The sequence below is a fragment of the Solenopsis invicta genome, chromosome 4 (assembly GCF_016802725.1).
Source record: "Solenopsis invicta isolate M01_SB chromosome 4, UNIL_Sinv_3.0, whole genome shotgun sequence".
In the NCBI taxonomy this organism is placed as follows: Eukaryota; Metazoa; Arthropoda; class Insecta; order Hymenoptera; family Formicidae; genus Solenopsis; species Solenopsis invicta.
Window position 1 is genome coordinate 28617726 of NC_052667.1, and position 14627 is coordinate 28632352.

At 36.0% G+C, this 14627-nt stretch overlaps 2 protein-coding genes, 1 long non-coding RNA gene and 2 other non-coding genes across 16 annotated transcripts in view; 2 read left to right on the top strand and 3 right to left on the bottom strand.

The window, feature by feature from the left end:
- The window catches only part of LOC105200389 (protein rolling stone), a 40010-nt gene extending 35510 nt beyond the window's left edge, over positions 1–4500 (top strand). For 7 of the 11 annotated variants that reach the window (XM_011167926.3, XM_039448511.1, XM_026132811.2 and 4 more), the window contains one exon: positions 2063–4224. In XM_011167926.3, coding sequence (XP_011166228.1) covers positions 2074–2931 — 858 coding nt within the window. In that variant the 5' untranslated portion in view covers positions 2063–2073 and the 3' untranslated portion in view covers positions 2932–4224. The other 4 variants (XM_039448514.1, XM_011167925.3, XM_011167922.3 and 1 more) reach the window with 4 other exon arrangements.
- Positions 4501–4593: 93 nt separating this feature from the next.
- LOC105200391 (zinc finger and BTB domain-containing protein 11) lies at positions 4594–8733 on the bottom strand. Of its 2 annotated transcripts, XM_039448498.1 has the most exons (3): positions 8439–8733; positions 6677–8320; positions 4594–6491 (listed from the first exon to the last, which is right to left on the bottom strand). In XM_039448498.1, the coding sequence occupies exons 2-3, from the start codon at positions 8120–8122 to the stop codon at positions 4923–4925; spliced, it is 3015 nt and encodes a 1004-aa protein (XP_039304432.1). In that variant the 5' UTR covers positions 8123–8320; positions 8439–8733; the 3' UTR covers positions 4594–4922. The 2 variants fall into 2 exon arrangements, with proteins under 2 accessions (XP_039304432.1, XP_025988593.1); XM_026132808.2 differs by lacking the exon at positions 8439–8733 and having other exon boundaries at positions 6677–8397.
- LOC113003434 lies at positions 8716–9659 on the top strand. The gene is made up of 3 exons (XR_005574624.1): positions 8716–8979; positions 9075–9297; positions 9420–9659. It is a non-coding gene; the product is annotated as an uncharacterized LOC113003434 (long non-coding RNA).
- A 271-nt stretch (positions 9660–9930) lies between these two features.
- LOC105200431 lies at positions 9931–11868 on the bottom strand. Its single transcript, XR_005574623.1, has 4 exons — positions 11219–11868; positions 10774–11114; positions 10295–10619; positions 9931–10180 (listed from the first exon to the last, which is right to left on the bottom strand). It is a non-coding gene; the product is annotated as an uncharacterized LOC105200431 (transcript).
- Positions 11869–12126: 258 nt separating this feature from the next.
- Positions 12127–12200, bottom strand: Trnai-aau. The gene has a single exon. It is a non-coding gene; the product is annotated as a tRNA-Ile (tRNA).
- Between the last annotated feature and the right edge of the window lie 2427 nt (positions 12201–14627).

Here is a 14627-nt window from a genome sequence, read left to right on the forward strand (position 1 = left end):
AAATTCACAGTGAAATAATTAAAAGTTAAAAAAAGATGCTGAAGAACCGTGAAGCACAGTCCCGTTTTTTTGAGCTAACAAATCCAATTTCATAGAATGTTTCGACGATTTTCTGTAGGGTCGCTCATTCATTTTTACTCTCTTCTAGCTTTCGCAGAGATATTCCAGCGGATAACGATTCGCTTGAACCTGACCGCACTTGCTCGTGCCAATGTAACAGGCTATAATAGACCAAGATTGTAATAAATGAACGGTGAATTAGTATTGACCGCGCGACCTTACGTTTGTCAGCGCGCGCGTTATGTATGAGCGCCGGCCGATCTCTCCTGTCGCGTCGTGTGAACCTCAGCATCGTGGCGGACCAACGAGGTTAATTAGTTCAAAGTGGTCTCCCATCTGTGCCGCAGCGACGTGGTGCGGATGTATAGGATAGAGGCGTTCCGACACAATCCGAAATACGTGATCGTGGCCGTGTAGGAGATCGTCACGCTATCAGGCTCCGATCGAGACGCTCGCGATCGAGTCGCAGACTTTGGACACTCGTCTAACGGATCATCTTGCAAGTTGCTACGCTCACCTGTTACCTATGTCAATTGTTTTTTCTCATCGTTAGAAATACGCCCTCGAGCGATTAGAACCTGTTTCCTTCAGTTTTCTCCCTGTTTCTCCCTGTTTCTCCCTGTTTCTCCCGTACTCTTAATCGTCATAATTATTCGGCGGCCATAACAGTCAAAGGACTCTCGTTTTCATCAGCCTGAAGTAAGTCGCAAAATCCAATTTCTTTCGATATTTATCTCTCGCGTGATCGCGTGATCAACGTGTAAAACGGCTTATTTCAGTTCGGCGCGATGTTCAAGTAGATAGTTGAAGATAATTTGTTTAATTCGTAAATACTTCTTATCGAAATATTTGTTTTCTAATACCTGATGATTTTTCAAAGGCGCTGAAGGATTATACGTATACAATTTTCACGCTTAACTATTTAATTATTCTAAAAAGGGAGGCTAAATTCGCATAAATACAGATGTGTCGCAGCTTGATTCTCCGTTCTTTCTGTGCCATTTCTCGAATGTGAGATGAAATATTCACGAAAAGCCGCTCGTCTTTCGCGCTCACGCGTTTCGATCGGCCACATACAAATCAGGTAGTTGCTAGGTAAAAGTAAGGTTAGGTTAGGCGCTCCCGGATCATGCATACTCGTCGCGAACTCGCGACCGTCTCTCCCGAGGATGGTGCTCTCGTTCACAGGATTTCCTTCTTTGAAACGAATGCTGTTGCTCGTCCTACAATGTTCGTTATGTAAGTTGCGTAAAAAATTCTCGAGGCCGCCTCGCTATAGTTTCACGAACGTCACGAGCGAATTATCTTCGAACACGATGTCACTGTTATCATCGAAATGATGTATCGTGCGAAAATTTTTTATAAAAAAACTTTTATAAAAAAAAATTGTATAAACTTCGAAGGAAAAAATTGAACCTTTTTTAAGATTTTAAATTAAATTTTTAAATATTAACAAAATTCATTATACAATAAGAAAAATGCTAATAAAATTCCAAACAAGTACTCAGGCATATTATGATCGGTTACGCTTATTTATAAAAAGAACTTTGTATACGTAATGAAATAGTTTCTTTTTCAAATGTTTCGTTCATTTTGTAACGACCATAATCGTTACAAAACGAACCGGAAGTGGTCGTGCCCCTGCTCATCCAAGCGCAGTGAAGCAACGTACGATCGTTTTCGAATAATAATTACATTTATTAGCGTTAATCAACGGATCACGCTCCGTTCGGAATAGCGTGATTGCGTGTTCCCGCTATGTACCATTTTCAGGTTGAATCAACTGTCCTCTTGTTATTTGTCGCGAGTCATCGTGGGCGCGCGGTTCTCCGTTATCTCTCGATTCTGCTTTGACATTTTCTTTGCGACGTATATCCTTTTCTAAGTATGCTCTTTTAGCATTTCCAAATTAAACTTTCAAACTCGATTCGCATATTTGAAACACTATACTAATTGTCTTCGTTTCAATAAATGTAAGAAAAATATTGATTCATCTTTCCAGGTCACCGCGCAATGGTAAGCAAATTTTGGTGCCATGAGATCGGACGCAAATGGAGACAAGCGACCAGACAGGAGCCGCTGCAGGCGCGCGTGTTATCCCAATCAAAGTGCAAATCATATGTAGCCATCTGGTACCTATACTACCGCTGGCTCATCTTCCTCATCTGGACCGCCTTCGTCATATGTTCGGTGTTTGAATTCGGCAGCTATAAGCCGTTGATGCAGTATGAAAAATGGCCAATCTATCTGACCAACTGGGGTATGGCACTGGGATTTACACAAGCGTTAGTTGGTGGCATCCTCGTATCGAAACGATGGCGATTGCAGAAGATACCCGGCTTCGATCCTTGTGGTCTTAAATTGGAGTTCACCGAGCGACTGTATTGGTTTCTGTACGTTGTCGCAACCAACTTTGCAATTGGTGTGACGGTATGCTACTGGTTTGTCGTATACAATCCAGAAATCCATCAAGTGGACCCTCTTAACATCATGATGCACGTGTGTAACACCGTGTTGATGCTGATTGATCTATTTGTCACCAGCGTACCGTTTCGTCTGCGGCACTTTTGGTGGTCCCTGTCGATCATCTCGTTCTACGTAATCTTTTCGATCATCTATTATTTCGCTGGCGGCCTCAACAAGAATGGCCATCACTACATCTACAAAGTCCTCGATTGGAAGAAACCGATGCGGACGTCGCTCATTTGTATTGGTGGTTTCACATTCGTGATAGTGCTGCATTGTGTCAATTGTATGCTGACGAACATCAGAGACCGAATTTATCGCAAGACTGCCGAAAAATTTAGCAAACCTGTGCAAATAAATATGACAGATAAATCGCTTCCAGAAAAACAAACAGAAATAGTTTAATTAATAAAAGTTTATGTAGAATATTTGTTTTTGTTCGTCTAGTATCCTCTCGGTATCGAGAGAATATTAGGACCCGAGACATTGGAACAGTTTGATATTTCGCAAGGTAAAGTAAAATGTGCCTTCTTGATAGGGCTGCGTCTATAAACAGAGTCCTTCCATGAAAAATGAGCAAGCTTTCCATGGTCATCTAGTGTTTGTACAAACGATAAAATATTAATAGTGATATAAACGAGTAGGTGATTTCTCTTACCATTTTGAGTTTCATCTTTGATATTTCTAGCAAAAAAGAGAAAACAAATTATTGCTAATTGTATCAATATACCGATTATATCATTACAATTTATAGATTCTACAAAAAATTACTTGTATTTATTAGAAATTATATATCGTAGAAGTCTGACAATAATTTTTCAGACTTTTATGATATACAATCACTTTAACTCGATTATCATAATTATTCCGAACATGTGCAATTGTCTGTCACGCAGAAGTCGAGATACATGTGAAATAGTAAGTGTGTCTCTTTTCTTTGAATAGTAAATAATATAAATTTCGCTAAGCAAAACAGAAAAACCATAATCACGCAAGTATTTCATTACATGTACATTATATAAATCAGTATTCTTACTTTATATTTAATGCTGTATGGTATTACTTATCTTGCATTTTTATAGCACTAAAATGCATTGAACGCATTTTTATATTTAGATAAAGAAAAGTTATCACACATTGTTGAATTCATTTCAAATTATGTGCAACTGTCATGTATGTTTAAGATACAAAACAAAAACGTTCTTTGGTTAATATTCACGCTAGCGTTAACAGAACCAAGGTTATAGGTTTTTTTATTTACATCAAACTTCAGAATTTATTGTAACGAAATAAAGTTCATAGCAGCACATATGTGATTGAATAAATCTAATATCTAAATAAATATCTGAATTTCACTTAAAAAATACTATGAACTTTGGTTCCAAACCAAGTTAATATAATAATTTAATGACCGATGTTATCGTTAGATTAGTTGAAAATTTTGATACAAGGAACTATTAAATAAAAAGGTATATAAAAAATGCTTATACATAAGGATACATATACAATCTGGAATGATATTAATATATCATAATTTGATTTAAGGAAGATTTGTTAATATATGAAGCTCAACGTTCGTTCGCATGTGTTTTATACGAGAGTTCCTATTTAACTATTAATGTGTCTGTATGCTGTACGATTATTGTATGTGCAGCCAAATGATTGGACTGAATAAAAGTCTTTTCCAATTATTATTAATTACGCATATGTATGGATAAATCTATAGCGTAAAATAATTAGGAATTGTATGTGTATCTATCTTTCTGTACACTTTTTATTGCAATTTCTGTAATAATTATAGCTGAGTAATTTAAAATACCATTAGTTTAGAAAAAAATATTGACTTGCATAAACTTTTCATAACGTAACATAGTATCGCCGAATTATATCGTTCAACGTACACGAGAGAATTTTTTGAATATATGTACATATACATATGTTACAAAAATGTAAATTAAAGCGCTGAAAAAAGCAGACGAATAATAAATTATATATACCTTTAAAGTGCTCATAGTTGGATAGATAGATTGTCAGACAGTTGACAGCAATCAAGTACACAGATGATGATTTTTATGGAAAAATATCAACGATTTATTAATAAAATAACGATTTAAAGCGATTATGAGCCGCGTAGTACAAATGAATATATCAGGCTGAGGCCAGCTCCTGGATCACAGATCGTATTAAAGTTACCACAAAAGCTATGTTTAATATAACGACCGTCATTGTTTAAAACTATCTATATGTCACTCTTAAGTTACATTTAAAATAATTACGATTATCACGTCATCATGTCCAAAATAAGTATGCAATAATCACTTGGTCGAGAGCACTCTATCACGAAAATCACTCGAGACCACGATAGTGGAAATCATCACTTGTGTCCATCGCGCAAATCACTCGAGACCGCGCAAATTATTCGCACTCTCGAGCGGACTTGAATCTAACAACAGCACCTGGTATTCCGTACCTGCCACATCGTCCTGATAGTACATCGACGGTAATTCTTCTGTGAACAACAGACCCTCGCTCAAATCACCACTCGTGTCCAGTACAACATCCGACGTTTCCGTTACTATTGAATTCGTCAATCCACTGTGCTTCTTTAGTTTAGACCAGTCGGTATATGTTAGATCTGTCCTTGCCGAACCTTGCTCCTTCACTGACTTAGTTTCTTTGTCGATTCGCTTATCAGTTCGTTCATCGTTTCGGAATGTTTCCGAGCTCTTTAACAAGGTGTTTAAAGGTGGTGGTTCTGATTCCAACAGAGAACGATCCGCTCTTGAAGAGGAAGTATCAAGGATAACGGCATCGCACGGAGTCACCATGACCATCTGCTCTTCCTCGACGGCAGTAGGGGAATTTGGAAGTGAGTTGTGTACGGTGTATAAAACGTAATCTATGTTGGCATCGTCCGAGGATGATTTAGTCAGCAGATCGTCACAATGTATGCCGTGTGCTTTCAACATATGTTCGCGAAGACTCGTCTCGTTGTTGATCAAATGTCCGCATACGTCTATCGGACAACAATACAGCCACTCCATTTGATCCTCATCTTGAGAACATGCACCTCCATCACCCTGCTTCTCGACGTCGTTCTCCTTCGCGATAGTCTCCGCGGCATTTATCAGCTCTGGGTCCCATCTCTTCGACTTTATCGATTTCACTCGAGAGTAAGAAGATTCTTTCGTTTTCGTGCGTTTCTCACGATCACGAGTGCACTCAGGAATATCATTGACTATGTTTAAATCTGATTTACTTTGCTGATGCTTCTTGATATGCACGTATAAACTACTCTTGGCGGAGAATCTGGCAGCACACATAAAGCACTGAAAGAAGCGACCTTCCGTGTGCGTTAACCGATGTTCCTTCAGATGTTCCGAGCGCATAAACGCCTTGCCACAGTTTGGAACATCGCACACGAATTTACGTTCGTTTGTGTGCTTCTTCTGATGGCGCTTAAGTTTACTAGATGACGAAAAGGCCCACTTGCAATCCTGGAAAGTGCAGGGATAGGGTTTGTAGCCGGTATGAGAACGCATATGGGCTTTGAGTCGGCACGGTTTGTCGAAAATCTTGCCACAGCCTAACCACGAACACTTGATATCCACTTCCTTGTAGCTATGTGATCGCTGATGCGATGTCAGTGCGTTGCTGCTGTAGTAACGTTTGCCGCAGCCCTCGTGCTGACATACGTAAGGTGCGTGACGCTGATCGTGCGACTTCATGTGTAGCTCCAATGCACGTTTCGTCTGAAACTTCTCTCCGCAATCTGGTACTTGGCAAATAATCCGATTAGGACGACTGTGCAGTTTCGCATGACTCCACAAATTGTAGACGGTAGTGAAACGACGATTACAACCTTCCACCTCACATACGTAATCCTTGCGTTTCAAATGCGTTTCCTTGTGTCTCTTTAATTTGAACTCGGAATAAAAAGCCCAAGTGCAGCCCTCGAAGTCACACTGTAAAAATATAGCCAATTAAGATAATAATAAACAAAAAAAAAAAAAAAACAATTGTATACACAAATTTCAAGGGCTGAATTACAAAACTAATTTTAAACAATTTTATTTGTTGCAAAATTATATGCATCAAGCAACAAAAAAGATTTGAGGATAAAAATAAATATCACATCTTTTTAATATACCTTAAACGGTCTAATTCCATAGTGGGCCAACAAATGACCTTTCAGAGTGTACAATCTGCCGAATTGTCTGTTGCAACCGTCTCGTGGGCAGAGCCACACTTTGTCGTGCTCGGTGGCACACAAAGGCTGCAGGCTATCATCGGTGATGCCTAGTTCTTTCAATGCATTGGATATAACAATTTCGTATTGATTACTCGAATTATTATCGACACCATATTCAACCGTGCCATTCCAAACGGTGGCAGAAGTATCTATTTTAGGCAATTTTGGGAAATTGCCGGTCGCCTCGATCAATTCCGAAGTCTTGCCTTGATAAATCTGTTTCTCTGTGCCAGTATTTATAACGATTTGTGTCATATTGGAGATTTTATCGGTAGATATAGCGACCACGGCCATCATGTCGTCCTGTGAGTCTGTGTCAACGGCGAAGCTCTTGCCATTGATATGTTTATCGACTTTCTTTTCCAGTTGTTCCGTCAGTTGTCGACGTTTCTTGATAATACGAGGCTTGAGTTTTGTCTTCTTCAATTGTTCTATTACTTTGCTCGATGTGCTTATTTTCATGCGATTCGTCACAATATTTGAGGAGCTCTCCTCCATTGGCGGTAGAGTCCCGACGAAGAGCTCCGAGGAACTTGTCGAAGATTGTACTTTAGTTTCCTGTTCCGTCTTTGTATCTTCCATCTCATTTACGACTAAATTCACCGGTAGCTGATTGAGGGTAACCTGCGTGGATTTCTCGCAGGGTGTTTCATTGTTTCGCACTGAAATTCCTGTTTTTGAAGCGTTTTTTTCGATATCTCGATTCTCTACGTTTAGCGTTGGTTGGCTACTCGCGGACGGCAGAATCTCGCCAGCCACCATCATGTCATCCGGCGTGAGCGCCGCTAATTGATCCAGATGGTCCAATTGGAACTCTGGTAGCATAAACTCATCGACGACCTTCTCGCACGGTGGCTCCAGTAGCCGGTTCTCGCTATGCGTCAGATCCTGCAGTATCGGGTCGTAGCTCGATGATAGGTTGAGCTTCTTAGCATCTGCCAGATCGATGTCGATAGACAGGCCATATGGATCCTTGCTCAGAAAGCAGCCGTGTGACAATACCTCCTCACCCAAATACCGGTCTACGCCCTCTACCATTTTCGTTGCATCCAGGTCCATACTCGATGACACTGGAGGCTCGGTGCTACGCATTTTGAGCCATTTCTCAAAGTCAGCTACCGTCTCGACGACGTCAACACCCTTTCCAGTCGTCGTTTGATGCCAATGATCATTTCTTTTGGTTCTTCGATCCTTCTTACCGATCTCCTCCGTTCTCGACGAGGCAAAAAGTGTATCTTCGGTGGGCGTACATTCCACTCCCTCGCCCTCGGAGCTAGTGGCGAGTATCCTCTCGCGACTGGATCGTCTCGACGTGCAAGTAGCGACGGCTTCTCTGCGAGACATTGGTGGTCTGCTCCGTGGCCGGCACTGCGGAGGAAGCCCACGTTGGTGGTGAGCGACAACGACATTCGACGGATCATTATATTTTGTTCACGGCAAGAAGGGGCTCCTCCGGTCCGGGAGCCCGAGGCTACTGTCTGTTGCACGTGCAATTTTCATTGCGTGTCTCGAAGTGGACTTCATTTTTCTTACCGATCGTCTCTACGGCAGAATATCATTCAAGGTACAATTCGTTCTTTCGCACATCACACACCGGACAATCGTAAATTGTCGAGAATTGCGCGCGGTGCGAGCTAATGGAAACAACATAACCTCTTACCATGTACGCTGCTGAGGCAGACAGGCTAGGGAGCGGTGTATCGGATCGATACAGCGGTTATATCCGATAGAGAGAGAGAGAGAGAGAGAGAGAGAGAGAGAGAGAGAGAGAGAGAGAAAGAGAGAGACTCGTCCGGTGATGATAACAGCAGCGGAATATCGTTTCCTCTGGCGTTTGCTCGTGAGCGCAAAAAAGATATTCGCGCGCGCACCGTGCGCGATTCGATACTATCTTTTTACGGGTAACAATAAAATATAGAAAATGACAAAATAATATCGACGAACGAGCAAACTGACGCGAACGACACGCTCGCGGCCACGGCTGAGCCATCTGGCGACGTGCATGCTCATTCTGTTGCCGATTGCGTGGATCGCGTGACTCAATCCGACAACTGATAACGCAGATCAGGAGGAGAGCAAAACGCCGTGCGCCATGCGTAGCATTGAATGGCATTGAAACTCTCAAGGGCAAAACTGAAACTACCGTCGCTGTCATGTTGTCAACTCAGAGTATTCGATAAACAAATTCGAATTTGTTTCGTGTAAGTTTATAAACGCACGGCAACGTTCTTCCGACTTTCTTAATTTTATGATATTAATTATGAACAAATTATATATATATAAACAATTATTGTAGTTTTTAAAAATATTGCAAATGAAAATGAAGGGGAGGAAGAAGAGGAAGCTAAAGAAGATAAAGTTAAATGAGAAAAAGATGAGGATGAAAGTAAATAGCCTAAAAATAAATTAATGATAAATTTCTAAATAAATTAAGCAATCCATTATTTTTTGAAAGATTCCACAGTTCTTTACATTAGTATAAACAAATTAAAGTTATATATGGACTAAATGATCTCAAGGTAAATTATTCATCTTAATATGCTATATATCAAGCCACATGGCTCATATATCCTATTATGATTATTAGCCTATTCTTTGTCATTATAACTTATTGACATTTTTAATTATATATTATTTATAGTTGGGAATAACAATCGACTTAAAATTTTCATAAAAGAAATTTATTAGCGAATGCTTCTGATAAAATTATTTGGAATTGGGCTGTATATGAGAATTTACCACACTTTTAGTCTGGATTCTCTGGAACAAAATGTTTCAAATATATATGTATACTTATAACTGAAGCATTGAGATTGAATGTTCTAATGCATTTATTTTGATACTAGAGTATTGTATATTTTGCTAATAAATTCTTTTAAATTATGTCTATTTAGGTCAAGTGGTTATTTTAGGTGAAGCGTTTCTGGTCACATCTGGTGATTCAATTTGGTCATATTCAATTGAACAATAATAAAGATAAAAATTTGAGGACAAGAACATTGATGGTGCACTCGGTGGTGCATAAGGGAAATTGAACTCATTGGCAGTGTATCTTGAAAAAACCTTAGATGATCTTTTGTAGTAAAGAAGCTGCAAGGGTGTTCTTAGACATTAAATGGGTGAGTCATAGTGATTAAAAAAGTTTAATATTCATTCATATTTTTATTCTTTGTGTTAACTGCCTGCAACATATCTATATACTATATATAATATTAATTTTTCATATAAAATTTTGCCTGTATGCGTGCAGATATACTTTGATTTTATCCACATATGTATTATATAGAAAAATTTTATATATGTAGTGTGTATGTGTAAAAAATTAAACTAAGTAGTATAAATATTGCTCATTTATAATGCTTTTATACGAAAGAATTTAGCAGAAAAAGGTGTTGTTCTGTCCTGCAAAATATTAATCATTAAGAAGATGCCAAAGCCATCAGTTATTTAGAAGACATTATGTATTAAAATTATCTATAGATATATTACTTATTTATTCATCAAAATTTTTATTACTCGAATCTATTTGTGATGCACATTGGAACTTCTTCGTCATTTCCTTGTTTACTAAAATTTTGAGTTGTTCTATTCTTGAGTGTATTTGTGGCTCTTTTTGTGCCATCGCCTGGCGCAGTATCTTCGCTGTATCGCGAACTTTCGCTACATTTATTGGTATCGATTCCCAACGAGATGTCGATTTCTCATACGATATAACGTCTTCCGTTCTAATGTTCTCTTTATGTTGGATGATCCTTTTGGTATTTGAAGTTGGCTTCATTCCTTCATATGGTTTTTTCGATATTATAGGTTTTAAATTCTTGCCTTCGTAAATATTTTTCTTCTATAAAAATTAACAAAAATACATCCATAATCTGATATAAAATCACATACAGTGTCTGTAAAAATCTCTTTTTTTAATGATTTTTTAAATGATTTTTTTCAGCTTTCAGATCTGGAAAAATAACCTTGACGAAAATGTAAACATTCTTTGCTACCTTGTTGGAATCTTCCACCATCGCTCTACTCAGCAAAACAGCTCTAGGCAGTTTGTATGATGGTGGCGACTTAGGCTGCGGTTCTATGAGTCTTTTCAAGTCTTTGGACGATTTAATTAGATTGGCACAGACTAACACATCTTTAGGTGTCGTTTGATAATAGGAATCCTCTTTATAATGTATTTGTTCTTCACGATTGGCCAGCAAACAAGTGGAAGGATTCTTTGAGAATTTCTTAGGATTAAACACATATTCCAAAAAGGTCAACTTCTGTACTGCAAGCTTCTTCTTTGTCGATGATGACTTTTGGAAATTTAAAGACAGTGCTTTTTTCTTTAATCCTATTAAGATATATCGGAAAAACTATGTTAAAAATACATATCTTGAAACTCTAATAACTTTTAATTTTATAATGTTTTATAAATCATCTTTTTAATAAATTTACCATAATACTCAAGTTTCTTTGATGTGGTTGATATCGATCTTCTGTTACAATCCTCGTTAAAATTTTTCTTTGGACATACAGACTTGGCGTAATGCCACGATTGTTGCCACAAGAAGGGGTTATATTTATTCTTCTAAGAATACATTAAATTAACGCACACTATTTACATATATGTACATGGATATCAATTGACAGCAAGCCTTAGTTACATTAAGTGGAAGTAAATTGAAAATTTGGAGTCTGGACTGAAAATATGCCATTGAGAATGAATAAATTTCCGTGTTCAATCACATACTTAAAAATGTAAGATATATGTATAAAAAAATATGTATTCAGCAGATGATAAAACAAAAACAACTATAAATTTTGCAGCGTGAAAGTATTCATAATTTCTTTTAAGAAATAAATGCGTTACATTTCAAAGCATTACTAAAAATTTTTAATTTTATAGATTATAGATTGTTCTATTATTATGTATGAGTTTCTGTGTAAAATTTGAGCATAATTCTCTTATTGGTTTATGCTGCATAAGCTAAGTATAATTCTTCGTTCTTTTTTTAGCTGATTTTAATTAAATTTGAATATTTACGACGAAATTTTTTGTTAATAAGGACAAAAAAAAATAAACACTTGTAGTTTTTAAATATCGATAACTTTTAGCTGATATCATAGAGCCAAAAAATATCTTTAAAAATTCAAAAGAAGATAAAGATATGCACAAACTAGAAAATAAAATTATATTTTTATATAATTTTGTATATTTGTAAATCTAATTCATTTATAAATACTATGCATGATTTAAAAGTGAAATACATTAAAATTTTTTTAAATAAATACAAATTGTCAAACTAGATGTATACAATGAATGTTAAAAAAGACATATATAAGAATTAAAAAGAAAAAAAAATTGGCCCATGAGGGGATCGAACCCGCGACCTTCGCGTTATTAGCACGACGCTCTAACCAACTGAGCTAATGGGCCAGTTGTATACAGGGCTCAATATTGTATTCTTATAGTTTCTTTTCTATAGAATACGAAAATTTAATTTCAAATAAATAAAATAAAAATTACAAACTAAATAAAGCCACGTATTTTCCAGTAATATAAAAAATATTGCATGAAATAAGTATGAGGATTTAAAAGATATTACATAAAATAACATTTTATTCATACCAGTGGTTTAAAATAATTATAAATAATTACATAATTTCACCTCTTTCCCTAACTACAACTGTGGTACTCCGCATATTAGCAAATGCTGTGATTTATCATTAATTGTGTAAACCTGTTACACAGAGCTAATTTATCAAGGAAATAATGTGTGTGAACAACCATCACTTATTGCATATTCTTGATGTTAATATAAGATATAACTTGAGCAATAATGTAACTTATTTGAATACCATTAAATGATAAAATACATTAAGTAAAAATATTTAAAGTGGTCAAATAATAATACATACAAATCAAATGTAACAATATATAATTATTTTTACAATTCTTTAACATTTCAACATTTTTAGTATTCATCTGTTAATAAATATGTAAAAAATGTTTTATACTGTTTTCTTTTATTTATTTTCCCAATATTTTTAATAATTATCTTTAGAATTCATAGTATTTCTTTATTATAATCTATACTGAAATATATTCGATATTTTTCCATTTCAACGATTTATTTTAGCAATTTATTTTTAGGAAAGTAAAGAGATCTGAACAGGGCAGTAGAGTTAAATAAAATCATTTCAACAGCAATTTTAGTTTTCACTTGGTTTCTGAAGTCATATTCTTTTAAAAAAATTCTACCTCATTTCTGCTAGCATCTGACATTAGGATTCATAGCAAATACTTTGTCAAATCCATTTTTAACAAATTTGACTATCTAGACATATATTTACTTAATCTAATACTGTGAAATAATAAATTAATCCTAATTAAAGATGAGTAAGATGGACATTTGATTTTACAGTAGGATACAAGTCTTCAACGCTACCTTGACTGCTGTTAATTTTTTTCCTTGTCTATAAAGTGATCTATAACCAAATTTTGCTGCATTTGATGTGTGTCACTATGCACTTTTCTGTCATATTTCTTCAACAATATTCCTTCGTCTTCCTTATCTGTAACGATGAAAACAATAATAAAGAGTAAAAGAAATTAGAAAGAAAGAAGGATAAAGGAAAAATATTAAAAATAGTAATATTAAATATTAAAACATTAATATTAAATGACACTGAATATAGGAATATCGCGACAATAATTTTCTTTTATAAAATTTGCTAACATCTTTGAACTAAAGAGAAATTTAACCTTTTAATTGAATCATGTGCATTGATGAATATCTGCATTAAAACCGATATTCATAGTCGATTCTTATATTTAAGATTGTCTTAAGTATCATCTTAAAAATGTCATCAACAGAGAGCCGTATTAGCATCTTAAAACATTACTTAAGACGATTTTGAAATATAAATTGACTATAAATATCGACCTAAGGAAATAAAAGCTTAACATTAAATTGCAAAAGAATGCAAAAATAAACACCGCGTTAATAGAAAAACCCGCTTTTATCTTTCTGATACCCTCGGTCGTGGGCACACCGAGAGAAGATTATTAAACTAAGTTAGGGTATAGCTTCACTTCTCCACATAACGCGGTGAACTGCTATCGAGTTCCTTATCATCATATATATACAAACAAAACTATAAAGAAGTGCTAATGAGAAAGTGTGTTTTGCGCCCTCTTTTGGCAATACCGTGTACTAAGATTGTATTCCGACATGGAGGACTGAAAAGAGCATTGCGATGGTGGGAGTAATATCCTAATAGGCGATCCAAGCAAGATGGCCACTATCGGAAATAAACTGAAATAAAGCCATTATGGTCGGTATTCATAGTCGATTCTTATATTTAAGATTGTCTTAAGTATTATCTTAAGATGTCATCAACCAATAGAAAGCCGTATTCTTAAGACGTTACTTAAGACGATCTTGAAATAAGAATCTACTATGAATACCGACCTATACATTTGTCTTTGGTTATAATCACGGGTGAAATCTGTTGTTTGACTTATAAAAGGGTTAACAAACTAATGCGATTTTGTTGTTTGTCTAATAAGCTTTCTACAATAAGCTATTGTATAGTCGATGGCATAAGTTGTAAGCCATAAGAATTGACTAATCACAGTCGAATATGAAGAGAATATTCGACTAATATTGACACCGACTAATAACTTATTGTAGAAAGCTCATAAAAGAAAAAGCACACGGGATAAGATTATTTTACATAAGTAGGTTTACTGACAAAGGAGATATTAGGTACATACGTGTCCCCGGTAAAAATTTTTCGATAGAAAACGATTCACTTTAGTGAATTCAAGGTACCTATTCTGTACTTAACAATAATTAGG

What these genes read in the sequence shown, in the direction of transcription:
- LOC105200391 (XM_039448498.1), bottom strand. Translation starts at nt 8,122, where the DNA reads ATGTCTCGCAGAGAAGCCGTCGCTACTTGCACGTCGAGACGATCCAGT. An exon ending in ATGGAATTAGACCGTTTAAG is followed by an intron (nt 6,492 to 6,676) that starts GTATATTAAAAA and finishes ATATTTTTACAG; the next exon opens with TGTGACTTCGAGGGCTGCAC.